We start from the raw sequence: 21,185 nt of genomic DNA on the forward strand, positions 1-21,185 counted from the left end.
ATACAAGGATAAAAAAAGAAAAGATGCTTCTGATACATTTTAATTTGAAAACTAAAAGCTTCCCACACCTACTCCTTACGTTTCTATTGAACAAACAAACAAACGAAAACCCTTCTAGTAAAAGATGTCCTAAGAAGACATGGCCTTGGCCTTCCCGTCTTAAGGAACATCTTTCATCTCTAATGAAACTCTAAAGGCCATGCACAGTATGCTTGAATTCAAAGGTTCAATAGACTGTGCCATGTTGAAGTCCGATTAACACTCAAAGGTCGTACTTACCTGATCCTCCTTTTGTCAAGTATTTGCTCTTAGCATAAAGGACAGAATCCAACATCGACTCAAAAAGAAGAAAATAGCCCTGTACAGAAAGGAAAAGATGAATATCAGGAATGGGCACTGTCACAAGAGATCCAATAGAGCAGCCGATGGCTCTGCTATGCAACCCTGCCAGTCACTGTATGTACAGGAAGTTCCATATAGTAGCATTGGGAGGCCACGCCTGGGTGTGAAGTGGACCCATCAGGTTCTTACATCCAGTACAAGCGCAGAACCCACCTGCAATTTCACTTTTGAGTCTACGTTTCTTACCCAGGGAAGGAGACACTCTTACAGTGGGAGACTTCAAGACCCTACTCTCACCAATGAACATGACTACCAAATATAAACTTAACAAAGAAATAAAGGAACTAACGTAAGTTATGACTCAATTGGGTTTAAAGACATCTATAGAACATTCCATTCAAGCACAAAAGAATATAACTTCTTATCAGCACCACATGGAACTTTTTTAAAATTGACCACATACTCATCAAGAAAGCAACCTCAACAGATAAAAATAAATGAATAAATAAATTGGAACAATCTCCTCTATCTTATCAGATCACCATAGTTCCAAGTGAGAATTCAACAACACAAATTTCAAAAAGCCTACAAACCCATGGAAATTGAACAATGCTCAACTGTATCATTCCTGGGCCAAGGAAGAAACAAAGAAAGAAAACAAACAAACAAACAAAAAGTCAATGAAACAGAGTTGGTTCTTCAAGAAAATCAACAAGACAGACAAAGCTTCAACTAAACTAACCAAAAGGCAGAGAAAGAATAGGCAAATTAACAAAATCAGAAATAAAAAGGGGGACATAACAATAGACACTAAGGAAATCCAGAGAATCATCAGTTCATACTTTGAAAACCTGTATTCCACAAAATTGGAAAATGTAAAGGTAATGAACAATTTTCTGGATAGATATCACTTACCAAAATTAAATCAAGAAATTTAAAGAGACCTGTAACTCCTAATGAAATAGAAGCAGTCATCAAAAGTCTCCCAACCCCCCCCCCCCAAAAAATCAGGGTAGAATTCTACCAGAAATTCAAAGAAGAGTTAATACCAATACTCCTGATGCAGAACGGGCATTGCCAAACTCTTTTTAGGAGGCTACAATTACCTTGGTACCCAAGCCACACAAAGACACAACTAAAAAGGGAACTACAAACTAATCTCCCTCATGAACATTGATGCAAAAATACTCAATAAAATACTGGCAAATTTAATCCAAGAATACATCAGAGAAATCATCCACCATGACCAAGTAGGCTTCATTCCAGATACACAGCAATGGTTCAACATACAAAAAACTGTCAATGTAATCCACCATATAAACAAAAACCACATAATCATCACACTAGTTGCTGGAAAAGCCTTTTACAAAATCCAACACTCCTTCATGATAAAGGTCTTTGAGAGATCAGGGACAACAGAAACACACCTAAACATAATAAAGGCAATATACAGCAAGCCAACAGCCAACATCAAACTAAATGAAGAGAAACTTAATGTGATTCCTCTAAAATCAGGAAAAAGACAAAGCTGTCCACTCTCTCCTTATCTCTTCAATATTGTACTTGAAGTTCTAGCTAAAGCAATAAGACACAAAAGGAGATCAAGGGGATACAAACTGGTAAGGAAGAAGTCAAGCTTTCACTATTTGCAGATGATAGGATAGTTTACATAAGTGACCCAAAAACATTTTACCAGGGGACTCCTACAGCTGATAAACACGCCCAGTAAAGTGGAAGGATACAAGATTAACTCAAAAAAAAAAAAAAAAAAAAAAAAAAAAAAAAAAAGAAAAGAAAAAAAAATCAGTAACCCTCCTATATTTAGATGATAAATGGGCTAAAAAAAAAATCAGAGAAACATCACCCTTTACAATAGCCACAAACAACATAAAATATCTTGTGGTAACTCTAACCAAACAAGTGAAAGACCTGTATAACAACAACTTTACGTCTTTAAAGAAAGAAATTCAAGAAGATATTAGAAAATGGAAAGATCTCCCATGCTCCTGGTAGGTAGGATCAACACAGTAAAAATAGCAATCTTACCAAAAGCAATCTACAGATTCAATGCAATCCCCAGCACAATTCTTCACTGACCTCGAAAGAACAACACTCAACTTTATAAGGAAAAACAAAAAACCCAGGATAGTCAAAACCATCTGTACAATAATGGAATTTCTGGAAGCATTACCATCCCTGTCTTCCAGCTCTTCTATAGAGCTATAGTAATGAAAACAGCTTGGTATTGGCACAAAAACAGACAGGTAGACCAATGGAATTAAATCAAACATCCTGATATTAATCCACATACATATGAACACCTGGTTTTTGACAAAACAGCTAAAATTATACAATGGAAAAAAAAAAAAGAAAGCATCTTTAACAAATGGTGCTGGCACAACTGGATGCTAACATGTAGAAGACTGCGGGTAGATCCATATCTATCTCCATGCACAAGACTTAAGTCCAAATGGATCAAAGAACTCAACATAATCTAGCCACACGGAACCTTTTAGAAGAGAAAGTGGAAAAGTACCCTTGAATGATTTGGCACAGGAGACCATTTCCTGAATATAACACCAGCAGCACAGACACTGAGATCAACAATTAATAAATGGGACCTCCTGAAACAGAGAAGCTGTAAGGCAAAGGACACATCAACAGGACAAAACAGCAGCCTACAGAGTGGGAAAAGATCTTCACCAACCCCACATCTGACAGAGGCCTGATCTCCAAAATATACAAAGAAGTCAAGAAACTAGTCACCAAACACCAAATAATCCAATTTAAAAATGGGGTACAGATCTAAATAGAGAATTCTCAGTGGAGGAATCTCAAATGGCCAAAAGACACTCGACATCCTTAGCCATCAAGGAAATGCAAATCAAAACAACTCTGAGATAATATCTTACTCCTGTCAGAATGGCTAAAATAAAAAACACCAAGGACAGTTTATGCTGGAGAGGATGTGGAGAAAGGGGCACACTCCTCCAGGGCTGGTGGGAGTGCAAACTTGTATAGCCACTGTGGAAATCAGTATGGTGGCTCCTCAGGAAAATGGGAATCAGCCTACCACAAGATCCAGCAATTCTACTCTTAGGCATATACCCAAAAGATGCAAATTTATACTACAAGGACATCTGTTCAACTATGTTCATAGCAGCATTATTTGCACTAGCCAGAATCTGGAAGCAACCTAGATGACCCTCAACTAAAGAATGGATAAAGAAAATGTGGTACATTTACACAATGGAATACTACTCAGTGGGAAAAAAACAAAAACAAAAACAATGACATCCTGAAATTCAAAGGAAAATGGTTGAAAGTAGAAGAAACCATCCTGAGTGAGGTAACCGAGACACAGAAAGACAACCATGGTATGTGCTCACTCATACATGGATATTAGACATAGAGCAAAGGATCGCCAGCCTGTAGTCCACACCTCCAGAGAAGCTAAGAAACAAGGAGGACCCTAAGATATATGTGGACCCCCGAGAAGGGGGAAGGGACAAGATCTCCTGAGTAAACTGGGAGGGGGGCAGGTAAGAGAACGAGGAGGGGAAAAGGGAGAGGACGGGAGAACATGAGGGATTGGGAAGGCGGAGCTGGGAGTTGGGGGAGGAACAGAGAAGGAGAGCAAGGAAAGAGATACCTTAATAGAGGGAGCTAGTATGGGTGTAACAAGAAACCTAGCACTAGGGAATCTCCAGGGATCCACAACAATGACCCCAACTAAGAATCTAAGCAATAGTGGAGAGGCTGCCTTAAATGCCCTTTCCCTATAATGAGACTGATGATGATCTCATATGCCATCCTAGAGCCTTCATCCAGTAGCTGATGGAAGCAGAAGCAGACGCCCACAGCTGAGCACTGAGCTGAGCTCCTGGAATCTAATTGTAGAGAAGAGCAAGCTACCGGCTCTCCTGCTATTCGGGTAATTGCTCAATTGTTAATCTATTTAAATGGACTTCAGTATCACTACCTATCCTTTCTTGTTGTTGTTCAACCACATCTATTTCCTTGACTATTTCGTCTCAGCCAATCATAAATGGCCCTACAATGTAAGCGTCAAGAGTTCAAACACATGGTCCACACTGTCTAGAGCAGCAAGTTCTGAATGAGCAGCAGCATGTAAGGCATGTGTAACCACACTGATAACATGAAGGAAACCTGCTTTCAACATGGTACAAAATAAAATTACTTATTTAGAGTGCGTTTCTTTTTTAAAATGAAAACGGCTGAATACTAAGACTGTGCTTTATAGAGAATATGTCATTCAATTATCTCACAGAGCACATTATTTGTCATTGCCATCACCTTATGGAGACATCAAAGATTAGAAATAATAACAGCCTAAGGCCTTTAAAAAAAAAAAAAAAAAAAAACCCAGTCACAGAGTGAATGAACTAAAGCAGAACGTGAACCTGCTCCGATGACAGGAGCCAGGTCTCAATTTCTATTTGATTTCCCTGACTGGAAGATTACATATTTGTATTAAGATGACATGGGTACTGCAGGACTCGGGTATTCTGATATGAAAAACTTCCCACAGAACCCGTGAAATGGGATCGGAATTTTAAACTGTGAACCAGAATCCTTCAGTGAGCAACTGAAACATTAGTGTGGAAGATTATGTGACACGCAGATTACAGGTGGCGAGAAAACACTGGCACTGGGAAAACTTAACGTACCTCATTAAGTGAGTGAGTGAGTGACTGACCAGGGCTCCCGGGGCTCACAGAGACGGAACCAACAACCAGGGAGCCTGTGTGGGTCTGAGCGAGGTCCTCTGTATGTATTTCATGGTTGTGGAGCTTGGTGCTCTTGTGGGACCCCTAACGGTGGGGACAGGAGTCTCTCTAACCCTTTTGACTGCTTCTGGATTCTTTCCCCTCCTATTAGGTGTCCTCATCTAGCCTTACCATGAGGGGTGTGGCTAGTCTTATTGTAACTTGTTATGCTGTGTTTAGTTGCTATCCCTGAGAGACCTACCCTTTTCTGAAGGCAAATGGAGGCGGGGATCTGGGACAGAGGGACCAGGATGAGAGGAGGGAGAGGAAACTGAAGTCGGGATGTAATAAGCAAGAGAAGAATTTTAAAAAGTGGTGGGTGAAGACGGTGTATGAACAAACTGTTAACAGCTACCGCCCTTCCTCTTAACCCTCCAGTTCGCTGAACTTCATCCTAGCAAAGCCTTCAACTTCCTGGGAACTGTCCTTGGTTCTGAACCAACTCATTTATTACTGACACCAGAAAGCTTTGCTCCTAATGTCCCACTCACCTGTGTGCATTCAGAGTACAATTTCACAGGCTGCTGCCTCACCTGCAGGGCACCATCTGGAAGATTATACCCGATATTGCCTCCTATGATGCTCATGGGGTATTCTTCTTTCAAGACTGACATTTACTTTATAAAATTAATACTGCATTTGTCCTTTAAAACCTACGCACCACAACAGAACACACGGAACACAGGGACGCAGACTCTCATTCATGAAGACAGGCACCTGCTCCTGAGATGCTCATATCTTCCTGGTAGAGGTTCATTGGTGATTAAACAAGGACAGAGGCTTTCAGTGCCGGGCTCTTTCCCAATTTCAAATGATCAAATGACTGAAACACCCTTAGGAAAAACCAACTTAAGAGACAGTTAAAAATAAAGTTACTCTGTAGAAAGACTGTTGACAGCCATCTGAAATAATGTAGATGGAGTGGGGGGAAGATGGTTTGCACCCAATAACAAGACTACAAGATCTAACCCATAACACAGCTACAGGACCTGAGCCACAACTTGTCTACCAAAATTTCTGGACAAACACACTCAACATTATGGTCAGTATGATCAAACTGCCCCGCAGAGAGCCCAAGAGTGGGTTTAAGACCAAGAGGGGAAAAAATGGTTATGAAAAAATACTTCCACCTTCTTGGGGGAAAAGAACAAGGACTTGGCCTCATCAAAAGGCACAGAGAGAGACACATACACAGGGCACACTTACACAAACAGAAGGAGCGTGGTCTAGTGAAGCCACTATGCAAATCAGTACAGAGGGCCTCAAAAACTAAACCATATCCACAACAGGACCCAGATATGCCACTCTGGGCAAACAACAAAAGGATTTTAAACAGAACACTGGCAAATCATAACCTGGGATATCTTATGTTAGGGACCATCTGCATTTGCTATAGAAGAAGTCCACTTAAATACAGAAACACAGGCTAAAGGAAAGGACCGAGGGTGTGGTTCAGAGGTTAAGGACTTGCCTAGTATACACAGGAATCTGGGAGAAGAATAAAAAAAAAGTGGTGGGTGAAGATGGTGTCTGAACTGTTAACAGCGACTGTCCTTCCTCGGAACTCTCCAGTCTGCTGAACTTCATTCTACTAACTTGTCACAAGAACAAAAGCAAAATAAAATGGGAAATGGCAGGAATATACATGACACTCCAACATAAATACTGAAAAGTCTGGTAACGTAAGTGCACATGAACACGCAGTGACCTGCACTCACTTCAAGAGGGAATCACAGACTCTGATGGAAGATGGGGATGGGTCCTGAGTAACAGGGCAAAGATAAAGGATGGACTGTTTAATTTTTACATTAGCATGTAGTCAAAAGGCAGTAAAATGGCATATGTATAAAATAAGCATTCGTCAAAGGAGTTACTGTTTCCTAGATGTCATCTGATTGCCGCCTTCTGTGTGAGGATAAGCATGGACATCAGCAAAGGCTGCTCCTGCTAGGCTTCTAGTCTGTGCTGGCCACTGTCTTGCAACACCTCAGTCTTCCAGCCCACCCCTGACCACACAGTGCTTACTCTAGTGCCATGGACTTCTGGAGAGCAAGCGGCCCCTCCTCTAAAGTTTAAAAGCCTTTCTTCCACTAGATGGCACTATGACCTGGTCAGTACAGACCCTTCCCCTTGCATTGTGTCAAGTGTTTCAGGAAAATTTAAAAAGGAATAGCATTATCTCAAGACCAGAACTCACGTGCCCTTACTCCAGACTCAGCTCTCACAGCTGAAGGATGCAATGCATTTCTAAAGCAAGAGTCCCCACGTCCAACCGGGGGAATCATCGCCACAAACAGGTAGCCACACATAGGAGAACAACCAAAGTATTAGCTCACACCTTTAGTAAAGACATCATATTAAAGAGACACAGCAGAGTGCGCTATGATCCCAATTGGTCTCCCCAAATCCACGCAGTAAAACTGAACTAACAATGTACTGTCATGAAGTAAAATAAGAAAGGCAAACAGTTTCTCTCATATGCAAGCTTTGTATTTAATAAATTGATACATAGAACAATAGATGGGGGAATATGAAGAAGCCTAAAAAAGGGAAGCTAAGAGGGTAACAGGAAGAAGGGCAAGAATCACGTTTTCTGTCACGTGAAGTCAACTTGATTCATACACATTTATATGCACAAACGTCGTTAAAGCAGAGGGAGCCATGTTAAGGCAAGGGACCAGCAGGGAGGGGGAGGCAGGCCAGTGGCAGACTACCAGTGACACTCAATGACATGCATATATGAATATGTTATAACAGCGCCCTTTATTTGATATGCTAACTAAAGCTTGACTATAAAGAGGGAGATGGAGGGGAGTATGCCTATAATCCCAGCACTTAGACTAAAGCAGAAGCATAGTGAGTTCAGGGCCAGCCAGGGCTATGCACTGTCTGAAACCCTTCTCACAAGAACAGAACTGGAGATTTTCACAAAGTAACTGAACCGTGCGGCAGTGGGCTTGCCCCCTTCTGCCCTTGTCTATGTGAAGACAGTGCCCACCCCTCTAGAGTACGCAGCAAAAGGGCCCTAACTTGGCGGCTGACACTAGATTCTGACGAGACACAGAACCTTGACTTTGGACTTACAGCTTTGCAAACTGAGTTTTGGAAATTTTTATTGTCAATATATAAATTACTCAGCCTCAAGTATTTTCCCATAAACATTAAGAGTGATTCCATAACATACATACACACACACACACACTCACACACACACACACACACACACACACACACACACAACTCACACACACATACACTCACACAATTAAATAAATAAAATTTCAAGGCTATAGGAAATAACTAGCAGTATGATTGGAGAGTTAAAAAAAAGACCTCACTCTTCCAAATACTGCACGTACATGATAAGAAAAGAGCATCGTGCCAGCTGTGTCAGGAAGCTTCCATCCTAGCGGCATTTGCTGAGCCGCGTGAAGAAGCAGGAGGTACAGCGCAGGAGAAGACTGAAGAGCTGCCCCACGTAACAAGACTGGCCAAACAAACAGCTTGGTCCTGCGTGGCCAGACACTTCCTCCTCGCTCCACCCCACTTCGAAGGACTTTCAAATCAGCCTCAGGGAAATGCAAAGCCCTAATTTAATGCTTGATGTAGCTTGAAGAAGTGAGCCAAAGCCAGTAATCTATAATCCTGCCAAAGTCAATACGGTGAATTCCTTGTGTAGTTCCTGTGTTTCAAGTTGACAAGGGGCTTTGTTCCGCTGTGTGAGCGAAAGTGCCCAAGAATCTGTACCTAGAAAGGCTGACTGAATTCCCAAGGATGTGGAAGGCTGGAATGCTGCAGGTCCAGGGTCAAATTATCTCAGGCCAGTATCAGATCCTCAACAGCCATTTATTACCTCTCGACGTGACACAACATTCTGCATATGTTACTGTTAGGTTAATCTTTCAAATCTCTGGATGGAATCAAAATTTAAAAGACCTTTAAGGAAGGAAAGGGAGATGAGCCTTGAGTGCCCCGACTTAGAAAGACACCACTGTCACACTGTTGCTTGGAGGGAAGTGTGATTCATTAAGGAGCAGATAGTCAGAGCAGCCTGCACAGAGCCCATGTGTGTGCAGAAGTAGGGAAAAAGCAAAGCAAGGCACAGCAGCTACACAACACTCCATGGCAGTTCCTTCCATCATTCCACACAATAAATGCAAGAGGATGAGGTGTAAAGGGGTGTGGTTTCCAGCCCGGTAACGAGCACAACTTGCAGAACACGTGGACATTACTCATCATAAAACAGGAATGGAATTCAAAGATGAGCACGTAAAGCAACAAGATGAGAAGCTGAAAACCAGACAAGTGAGCAGAGGAACGGCTTAGCAACCACTGCGCAAGACAAAAGCACCAACAATCAGGAAGGGCGTGAGGGTAATCTAACCCAGGACAGGACTACAGTCTGGAAAAAGATCCTGTCAGGAGACCAGACACTCAGAGGCTGTGACAGAGCAGATGCGTCAAAGACGTGTCTAAGGTTTGCTGGTAAACACTGGATAGTGGCTCATAACCAAACACTTAAACCTTTCATGGAGTCTAAACATGATCTGTCAGCCGCGAGGATGGGAAACACTGTAGGTGCCACTGCCCTCGTCACCCAGTGAGTCAGGGTCACAGCTGCTCTCCGGAACTTAAAGAGGTTGGTAGGAACAGACAAACTCAGGATGACGCTGAATGCCATGTCCGGAAAGAGAGAGAACAGGAAGAACCCTGGAGTCTCTGCAGGGCCAGGCCTGCTGTCCAGGGGAGACATCTGGGCAGTCAGTCACTCGAATATGCTTCACAACCCAGTCTAGCAACCCATTCACTGGCCTGTGCTACTGTCCAGAACCAAACAGCTGGGACACACCAGAGCCATCTTGAGACGTCTGCAAGCAGCAGCTCATCTGATCCTCACAAGAGCCCATGAAGTGAGTGCTACTGTTTCATTTTCCAAAGCAGGAAACTGAGGCAGAGAGGCGTGTGTACCAGAGGGAATGAATGGAGGCTGAGAGCTCAGGCAGTCTGACTCCCAGCAACAGCCTCAACCTGCCATACACCACCTGCCTTCGTACTTATACGGAAATCATAAATACAACTGCAAGGCCAGCTGGAAGGAGACGCAACCAACAGCATAAGGGAGGCTGGGCCTGCCTCTTAGAACGACGCACCAAGCCGAAACCATGTTTTCTCAGTATTAGTAGTTACAATGTCCTGAAGAGCCATAAATAAAGAAGAAAGGGAAATACAAACGTTAAGGACACCCTCTCTAAACTAAACACCGACTATTAAACCCTAATACTTCAAAGCTCCCAAAAGTTACTATTTTGCTGGATTGTCACCATGTTCATAAAAAAAAAATATAGAAAATTGCAGCTTAACTTGTTTTTAATAAACTTACTACATGAAAATATAGTTTATCATACAGAACTTTTTTAAAATCTTAAAATTTCCACACACGAAATTTGTCACTGAAAAGACGTCAAGTGGTATCAGTAATTCCTATCCATTATAAATATCATTGTTTGATTATACACTTGAATGTTCTGCCTTGACTCAAGATGTTAACATAATCTGTAATGAATGCCACAGTGTAGGAAAGGCCCCTGAAGCGTGGAGGGGCGGAGGGGGGGGACGGGACAGGACACAGGATCACAGAGAGTAGGATGGAGGCACTCGGAAGGCACAGCCCTAGCCCATCCTTCTCAGCGCCTGGAGCTGTCCCTACAAACCTAGAAAGCAGAAGATCATGCCTGCTGTGTCTACAGGGTCACAAAGTCAGCACTATCTGAAACAGCTGCCACCATCGTCACCAAGTATAACGAGTCAAAACTGCTACCATGCTCATCTAAAAGAAAAAACTTAAACTTTACTTACCATCCACTCTGATATAATAACATCCACCTTTTCTACAGGAAGACTCACTTCTTCAATCTTCCCTTTAATTAATACAATGGTATCTTCAAGTTTATTTAGCCTGAAAATGATAATGCATCAGATCAGCCTGTTGTTCTATTTTATTCACAAACTGTAGAAAGAAAAGTGACCATATTTTACTTAACGCAAGTAAGATATAGCATAGCTAGATTAGTGAAACCATTCCAACACGTGTCCAGTTCCAAACCACAGATCTCCGTGAACCCCTGCCATTAGAATGGCCATTTTGAAGCCATGAAGCATCACTTAGGGTTTTACACATTTGCTATCCATTGAATTTTTATACACTTATACCACAGAAAGACAAGAAAAACAAAATAAAACAAAGAAACTATGATGGAGGTCAAGCTAGAAGAAAGAATTCGCACGGCTCATTGCCTGCATTCTCTTTCCTCATCACCTAACATTAGCTTCTCTCGGGTTCCTTTCTAACTGGTACACTATACCCACACTTGTGTCTGAAAGAGAACATGAGGCTGTTTTCTGAATTTGTGTCATCCAGATTAATATTATTTTTCCATCCATTCTCCTTTAAATTTCACAATTTAATTTTTGTCTATAGCTGAATAATATTCCACGGCATACAAGAACCACATTTCATTCTCCATTCCTCTCTTGAAGGGCATCTAGGCTGGTTCCATTTCCTTTCAGACAGCTGACCAAAGCAGCAATAAACAGGGATGTTCAAACATCTCTGTGGTAGGTAAGAGCTCGGGGGGGGGGAGGGGGGAGGGAGGAGACGGCTGGATCATCAAGTAGTTCTACCTTTAGGGTTTTGAGGTCCTTCCAAACTGATTTCCTTAATGGTCATACTAATTTGTCCCCAAGCAGCAACAAATAAGGGCCTATCTTTCCCACATCCCCTTCAGTATTCACTGCCAGATTTCTTGATGACAGCTAGTGTGACTAGGGTGAGGTAGCACCAGAAGGCCATTTTAATCTGCACTTCTCTGGTGCCGGGGATATGGACAGGTTTGAAAGTCACCACTGGGCGCCTGCGCTGCTTCTTTTGAGAACTGCTTTTTTCATTAGCCCATGTGCTGGCTGCAAGCTGAATTGCTTTGGTGTTTAATTTCTGCATTTCTTGGTAAATTCTCGGCATTAGCCCCTGCCTAAAGTATAAGCTAGCAAAGCTTGTCTCCCATACTTGGGCTGTCTGTGTGCTCAGCTGATAGTTTCCTTTGCTATGCAAATGTTTTTTAAATTCATATAGTCCTATCTGTTGACATCAGAGTCTAGTTCCCATGACACTAAAATTCTATTCAGAGAGCCCCCATGTCCTAGTTTGTTAAACACTCTGAAAGTGTTTAAATGACATGATAATTTTTTCCAGGATGCTCATGCTGTTTACTGAGCAAAGCACCTGCTTAAGTTTGCCTGGGTATTATAGGTGTTAACTGACAAGTGTCCTAAAGCATCTCTGATTAACAAGGCAGTAACAGTGAACCACCAATACTTCAGCCTGAGAAGAAATCTGCATTTATGAAGAATACTCTCTTTTGTAGTTACAGCATCTCTAAAAACAAAGAGCAAGAACGCAAACGGAGCAAGGAGGACACAAAGGCAAGAGCTCCCAGAGCTAGTGAGCAGCAGCAACGAGGGCACCAGAAGCCGGGCCCACAACACCTCCCCTCATGAACGCGCTAACCCTCGGGATAGCGTGACTCACTGTAAGACAATGAGAGCGCCTGCCCATTCACTGCACGGGCTGGGGGGGGGGGGGGGTCCGGCATTTGTGAACATCAGAGACACACCTCACCTCAGACACAGCACAGAATAGCAAAGTCACTACGGTGCAGAAGGACCGAGGACCCACTCCAATCGTGAACTAGTTTTAGACCTGGCATGGTGGTACAAGTTTGTTATCACAATACTCGAGAGGCCAAGGCAGGAGGATTGCCACGAGTTCAGACTGGCTTGGGCTACAAAACTCCAAACAGACAAAAATCAACCAACCCAAAACAAAGCCACCAGAAGGAAAAGAAGACTTCTTGTAACCTTGCCCACAGGTACTCATACTACTATATGCTTGATGACAAACATGTACTTTTCAATCCCCCTTTCCTGCAACTTAGGATGACAGAATTAAAGTGGCCACCTCAGGAGGCAAGCGGCAGATCCAGCTGCAATCTGATTAAAGCACGTTCTCAGTTAGAAAGTCTCCCTTGCATGAGAGGAGGCCAGCCCGACATCAAAGCGCTCATTTGAAAGTACACTTTAAAGAAAAACACTGACACTTGGCGACCACGACCAACAACACGTGAGACTGAGTGCCCATCCGCAGACAATCCCACCCCTCTCCACGCGCCTCTCTGACGCCATCTTGAACTCACTACGTAACTGAACCTGGCCCTCTCACCACCCAGGAGATTTTCAGTCTGCAGACTCACACTAAGGGAATATTGCGGGTCACAGGCTTCCTGGCCTGCCTTCTTTCAACAAGCAGCCTATGGGTAGGTGTGGCGTGAGAGGGCTTTCTACTCATGAATTAGGTCCTCTGGAGGCCCATGCTCTCCTACCTTTAAATTCAGACTGTACTATCATGACTATCTTTAAAAGAAAAAAAAAAAAAAAATCTGTGGAAGAAAAGAAAGGATGGGCACAGAAAAAAAACCAGATCACCAAGAGGGGCTGTTTAGATGGCTTCTGAAAAACCCAACAATCAAAAACAAACAAACAAAAAGGAAGAGCAGCGTTGCTGGGCTGTGGCACTGCACACCTTTAGGCCCAGGACTCGGGAGGCAGAGGCAGGCAGATCTCAAGTTCAAAGCCAGCCTGGTCTACAGAGCGAGTTCCAGGACAGCCAGGGCTAAAGAGAAACCCTGTCTTGAAAAACTAACAAACAAAACAAAAAAGAAGGGGTCAAAGGGAATTAATCCCATGGGCCCTTACGAAGACTTCTTAAGAAACCCTGCAGATACTTCAAACGAAAGCAGTGACATACGACTGATACCAAAGCAGACCGCCATAACCACTCTGGGAGACGGCCAGGCAGCGCCCAGGAAGTCAGTAGGCGGATCTACCCTGATGACTCGTGTAGGTTTATGACCCACAGACACGTGTGTAAGATACCTGTAGTCATGGAAGCCTGCCTGACTGGGGAAGGGCAGAGGATGAGGTGGGTGTGGAAGCAGAGAGTGAAGCTCTCGTCCGGGGTGATGGTTACGGTATGCGATGGGGGTATGCTTACTTTCCTCTGTGATTTGTGAATACTTATGCATTTTACTGCTCACTTATGCGTCTTCTGTATTTGCTTATACCTTTGTTGTATTTCATGAGAAATGCTTAGTTTTGAAGTTCTCAAGGGATACTTAGACAATACTACAGCTGCGTACTATTTTCTGTAACACTGCTATAAAGACGTCGTGCTTCTTAGAGGAGCAGCCCACACCTAGTCACCCAACCATGCAGACATATCGTGGGGTGCTGTGTGGAGACGAGGCCTGCTCTGTGAACAGCTGTCTGCTCGCCATTTACAATCTTGCTACAACTCACAATGCTGCCTGCATCCAAACCTGCTCAGATACAGACGTAGAGAGGAGAATGTGACTCAAGGCTACAGAGGAGAGACAAAGTCCCATTGTCCCACAAATGTGGGCTTAGATTGCTCCAGTTTTCAGCAGCAGCTGACTTCCCCATTCAGAAACCCAAGCGTCCCCGGTCTTACTTGGAACCTAAGAGCGTTTACTTTAGCAAAATCTGCTATGAAGCCAGTAAAGCTTCAATCTGTGGGAATTAAATAATAAAAAAATAGTAATAAGCAAACAAACACAAAACTCTTTAAGCAGCTCTCAAATAACCCAATAAGTACCAAATTATCGATTTCAGCATGAAAACTGCACTAGAACAAGACCCTCTCTGTTTCTTTCCTGTCTTCAGAGCGGCAATCTCATCTACTTCATTAAGATACTGGAGAGCTGACATGCACAAGTGTGCTTATAAAAAAGGTCAGAGGGAGAAGAGGATGGTGAGCAGCACAGGATCTCCACAGTGGAGAGGCTAGAAGAGGCCCAGGGAGAAGAGCTGGTAGAGTACTATAGGAAGAGGCAGGGGTCACAACAAAACTTGAAAGGGTGGCTCACGGAGTCAGATTTTCTTAAAGACAATGAAGAACCATTTATAGATCTTTAGAATAAGCAGTGAGGGCTGGAGAGAGGGCTCAGCAGTTAAAGTCTAGGCTGGCAACCCAAAATTTAAGAATAAGCAGTGTACAATTAAGTTTGCAATCCACTTCTGCCCAGTGATTTACACATACAGACATGGTTAACTTTAAAAGAAGACACAGCAGTAGAAAGCGATGAGTGTTAGGGGAACTCACAATCAAGTGAGTGACATTTAAAGATGGTGACAGATGGTCCTAAAAGTCACAGAAAGTTGAAAGTAAGCGACAGCAAGTGAGAATACTCTAATAGGTGCAGCAATGTTTAGCTTTCAAGTCACCCAGCCAAAACCACTTATTTCTTCATCTCTGGTTGCCCAAACATAGTGAAACAATGTAATAATAAAAGCAGAGGTTTTATAACAGGGTATCAGAAAACAAAAGATTCTGGTAATTGGGGGTAGAGGGGGAGAGAGAGAAACCAAAACGGATTGGCAAACCCATGAAGGATCCAGCACTCAAGTGCAGACCGAGTAAAGCCATTCTTCACGACACAAACCGCAGAGAAGCATAGAGATCCACGTGCTGGGGTGTCCTGACCAGGCCTCCTTCTCCACCCCTCAGATGCCAAAGCCAGACCTACCCCAGCTTCCTTAGCCACAGACACATGATTCTTCAAAACAAAAGGGAGGGGACACACGGGTCAGCCGTGGGCCCAGGACAGGGCTCATGCTTCAGTTCTCCATTCCCTGTCATCCATCCATCCATCCATCCATCCATCCATCCATCCATCCATCCATCCATCCATCGGCACCCGGCTGTGCAATCACACAAATCGCAATACAGTGACTCAACAGTAACTCAACCTCTACCACAGTGAAAGCAACCATCAGATTCAAGCAGATAAGGAGGCTCCAGGCCCTAGAAGGGTGACTGAACTGGCTTTGAACATGTGATGCCGTAGGTGCTGCAAATTCATTAATCTACTCACTCACTAGACAGGCGTCCACAGGAGCCCCTTACGTCCCAGTCAAACCAGACAGGCTAGCATTTCAGGAAGCCTAAGTCAGTCCTGTTCAGAGTGTCGCTAAGTGTGCACCACCATTGTGCTTTGCAGGTATTAGGGATGAAAAGATGAGAGTGTCTAGCGGGAACCTCTATAAACAGTACAGCAGGGCAAACAGGCTTCCCTTACATTTCTTATTCTGTGTGTGGTGCTGGAGTCAAGCCCAGGCCTCACATATGCTAGGCAGGTGCTTGGCTGCTGAGCTGTGCACCTCAGCAGGCTTTTCTGATCTCTTTAATACATTTCACAGAGGCGACAGCAAAGAATGCACCTTCCACCTTCCACTAGGCTGAAAGTACCGCACTGCGAACATGAGATAGATCAGCTTTCCCGTGAAATTCTCCAGCTACGTCAAAGTCTGAATGATGAGCTAGCCATCCATGGCTGAGCCGGGGAGAAACCAGAGAAATGGCAAAATATACCCAGCAGAGATCAGAGAGTGAGCGCAATATGTAACTGTCTGGCAGCTGAATAGCTTTGCTGTCCTTATGTAACTTAATGTTTCTGAAATGATTACTCTCTGCACAGTTAAAAACATAATAGCAGGAAAGCAATTCCTTTCTCTTCCATGTTTTAGCTTTATTTGCCAGTACTAATCCTAAGTACATTTCTCATACAGACAACCTCAGAATAGCCGCTCAAACTATTTTTAAACTTTTAACACACCAATTTAAGTACCTGAAATGCATCTCACTCTAAACTCAATAGAAAGGACTAAAGGAACGTTAGCAGCTTATTAGTAAGAGGAAGAATGTATAGTTTCAGCCCTGGTAGTAAGTTATTAGTAACTGAGTTAAACTAAGATTCAAATACGTGACTGATGATCCATTTACTGATATGGTGTATAGGTTATGTTAAATTCTCCCAAAAAAACAAACGAACAGGATAAGTAACAGCGCCGGGCTGTGATATACAAGAACATACTCAGAATTCCTGCAGTTGGGTATGGTGATCCATGTGTCATGTATGGCTGTAACAGTGGATTAGTCTACATAGCTATCTGACATTTCAAGAATATTAAAATGTAAACTTTAGCAAAGCATGCCTGTTTTCCTCTCTGGGGCACCAATAAGGCTAGCAAAAATAATGTCCACAATGTAACTTAAGTAAGGTCACCTAGCTCAGCGAGATAAAGACTACACAAACATCAGTATTAGGATACAACTACTGCCTCTAAAACTAACCATCTTGGAAACACACACACAGAGAGAGAGACAGAGAGACAGAGAGACAGACAGAGAGAGAGAGAGAGAGAGAGAGAGAGAGAGCCTACAGTGACAAGGCATTCATTTCAGCAAGCAGCCAGAAGCAGTGGCCGGCCACAAAGAACTGTGGTTGGAAGTTGCTTCCTCATCCCAGATATCTACCTACCTCCCCGCTCCCACCACACCCATGCCAGTGGAGGGACACTGCACTCTAAAACCGACTACTTGCTCACTGAGATGCGACTGTCACCCTCCATGACGGCCCCGAACCCTAACCCTGACCCTGACCACAAAGGAGACTAGAAATGACTGCCCCGTGTATCACAGACACGCTCCCTCCTGCCGTGGTGTCCAGGCTGCATTCCAGCTGCTGGGCTTAGGGAAGCGCTTGGGTAGGTAATGAAGGCACAGCCTTCACCAACTTAAGTCTACCTGATGATGCCCTGGGGACACGGGATGAAGTAGGGACTAGCTGGAAGAAACAGCTCACACCTTGAAAAAGAGACCTTGCTCTCTGGGTCTCTCCTGACCCACACCAACAAGTGAGCTTTCCTTCACACCCTTCTACCAAAGTATTCTGCCTCAAATCCAGCTGACCGTGAGCCAGGACCTTTGAAATAGTGAGCTGAATCAAGTTCTCTGGCAGAACAGCTCATCACAGAACTGAAACCTGAACATGTACATCAAAATCAGGGCTGGAGCAATGGCTCGGTAGGAAGGAGCGCTGGCTGCTCTTCCACAGGACATGGGTTCAGTTCTCAGCACCCATGCGGTGGCTCATAACTGTCCTTAAGTACAGTTCCAGAGACTTCAATGCCCTGTTCTGGCTTCTGGAGGCACCAGGAATGCACACAGTACACATATATACATACAAACAAGCAAAATACTCATACACCCATTAAAAAACAAAACAACAACAAAAGTTCACATACAATAAATATGAACATGACCTTGTGCAAGCATGTTTCTAAATCTCCTGGGAATTAAACTATCCTTTTCCATTTCAATAAAATACAAAATTCAATTGAAAGCACAGATGGTCCAGTTCTGCAGAATCAAGCTAATTCGTAAAGGAGCAATCTTACACACTGGAATTCCTGGCAAAAGTGCCTTCCCATAATCTTACTATCAACAATAAATTTTTGTTAATTTTTCTAACGTCGTTTTCCCTTGGAATGCTAGCTCTCATGTTTGTTTGCTTGGGCAATTGAGATGCCTGCTACAGAACCGCTGGAATGACAGTGACATACATAACTGTGCATCACACAAATGAGAAATAAAAACCCTCACAGAACTACAGAACTACAGCACACACACAGCCACAACTTCAGCTCACCTCTAGCCACTCCAGGGTTACTTGGTATAAAGGAGGAATGTGGCTGATGTCAGAGAATGAAAGTGCAAGCTCCGTCTTTAATGTAACTGGTGTGTGCTGAGGAAAGTATCACTGACAGATTTGCTCTGGGAGTCTTGTGTTGATGTTATCCTATGGTAGTTCCTGCTTTTCTATTATAACCAGTATGCTCTGGATGCAAACAGCATAAAAGCAGTCCTCTAACAACAACTGTCAGGATGGCATGCCTAGCTCAATACAACCTAAGATTTTATTATGCTGGTGGATTTTCACAAAAAGACAAATATGTTGACTATCTTTTACTAGACATTTACTAAAAATTAGAAAATGTTTACATTTTCAAGTTCAAAATTAATTATGAATTAAGTGTTAAAGTGCACTTACCTTATGATATCCATAGCTTGGTAGAGGATTTCAGACTGGTCAACTGCAATCACCTTCTTCGCCCCGGCTTTGGCAGCAAACATCGAGAGAATTCCAGTTCCACACCCAACATCTAGAACAACCTGAAAAATAAAATAGCTACTATTGAAAAAAGCTTCTATTCTCAATTGCACAAAAATGTGAGAGTATTTTGGGATAGGAACACCTTTTGATAAAAAGTTTAACTTACTGATCAACTATGGTAGTTTCTATGTGCAGAACAACATGAGTTACTTTAAATTAATGGCACAGTTGGCCATGATCTTCTGCAATTAGGCCAACAATGAATGCTAAATTAGGAGATACTTTGCACAAACTGAGCAACTCCATGGCCAGCATAAAGGCAGGTTACCCTGCTTATTGCTAACGTCTAACAGGTTCAATTTGGGTAGAAACAAGGCTTTCAAGTTTGAATAAAAGGAATTACAAGTATAACCCATAAAATTTAAAAACAATTACAAAGGCTATTTTATAAAATGATAATGGACGGAAGTTGCTTTCCTTTTCTCTTACATAAATAAACAATAAAGTGAATGAACAAATGTTACCTGTAGATAGAAGCCAGTAGCATAAAGAAGGCACCTGACTGGGAGTTCCTTCAATGGACTCCAAACAAATTAATTATGAACATGTGAGAGGATGATTAAATGCCACCCAAAGTTCAATCAACTGAGCTACCATATGGCCTCCACAGGAATTTTGAGGATTGAAACAATATGAAGAAAGAAGACAGGGAGAGAACAGGAAGGAAGAAAAAGAGCATTTTTAATTACAGTTACCTTTAAAAAAAAAAAACAACCAATCACTGTGCACCATGTGTTGGTGAAGATGTGTGTGCCACAGGACATGTATGAAGGTCAGAGGACAACCTCAGATATGTCCTTGACTTCTGTTTGTTTGGAACATCTATTTATCTGCTGATGTGTGTCACAGGCAAGCTGCCCAGAGCTTTTGGGAGTCTCCAGGAGCTGCCTCCTTTTTGGCAGAGGGGCTCTTGGGTTATAGACCTGCTTCAGCATCTAGCTTCATGGGGTTATGGAGATCCAAATTCACTCAGTCCTCACGCTTGCATGTGTAACTACTAAACCATCACCATCCCATAACAATACTTTGAAAAACACATCTCTGCTACCCACTGTACAGTATGATATAGAAGCTGGTGTTATAACATGAAGTCTACTTAATACAAAAATGGAAAGACATATTAATAAAACCCAGGAGAAAAGTATACAACTTCATGGGCTTTTAAAACAATGACATAAATGTTTACATGGCCATGCCACATAGCAATAACCAGGTATGCATGTGTGTGAATCTCCACACTGTAACTAACAAGTCGCACCCTAACTACCATCCCTCCTGCACTGACCCACTGTTTCTCAGTGCAAAGAACAGGCAGGCAGGCACTAGGCTAGAGCACAAAGCCTGGGTTGTTTGTTTTTTCCTTTTCAGTTCTGTGTTCTGAAGACATCAGTTAACCTCCTGTTTGCAGTAAACTTAAGACAAACAAGGCACCTAGTCCCATGGTGCTACACGATGACCTATGCACTTAAATACACGATACTGAATCTCCTACAGCCACAGCCACAGTGCAAGAGGAGATAAAAGCTGTAGAATTTAATATTCTGATCGCAAAAAAGTATGCCTTTAAGGTGCTTTAAAAAGCTAAAATGTTGCCAGGTGTTGGTGGCACACACCTTTAATCCCAGCCCTTGGTAGGCAGAGGCAGGTGGATCTCTGTGAGTTCCAGGCCAGCCTGGCCTACAAAGTAAGTTCCAGGACAGGCTCTAAACCCTTTCTCAAAAACCAAAAAGAAGCTAAAATGCTTTGCACTACTGTGACTTCTGACAAACCACAAATGCCATCACTGATAAAGTTAATGGCTAACCCTCTGGCAAAGCAGCAAGGAGGTACTCAACACTGCCTGCCATTCCCTTACATGGGCAGCAGACTCTCAGTGAGAGGGGCAGACTCCACAGTTCGCCATGGA

The 21,185-nt window shown here is 43.0% G+C and overlaps 1 protein-coding gene across 1 annotated transcript in view; it reads right to left on the reverse strand.

Moving 5' to 3' along the window:
* Positions 1–21,185, reverse strand: part of Prmt3 (protein arginine methyltransferase 3) — a 66,140-nt gene that overhangs the window by 30,183 nt on the left and 14,772 nt on the right. The window contains exons 9-11 of the mRNA XM_051174131.1: positions 19,157–19,278; positions 10,989–11,088; positions 280–358 (exon numbers count right to left, since the gene is read on the reverse strand). Of these exons, the coding sequence (XP_051030088.1) occupies positions 280–358; positions 10,989–11,088; positions 19,157–19,278 (301 nt within the window). The remainder of the gene's footprint in view (positions 1–279; positions 359–10,988; positions 11,089–19,156; positions 19,279–21,185) is intronic.

This window comes from Phodopus roborovskii, unplaced genomic scaffold (assembly GCF_943737965.1).
Source record: "Phodopus roborovskii unplaced genomic scaffold, PHOROB, whole genome shotgun sequence".
Classification (NCBI taxonomy): Eukaryota; Metazoa; Chordata; class Mammalia; order Rodentia; family Cricetidae; genus Phodopus; species Phodopus roborovskii.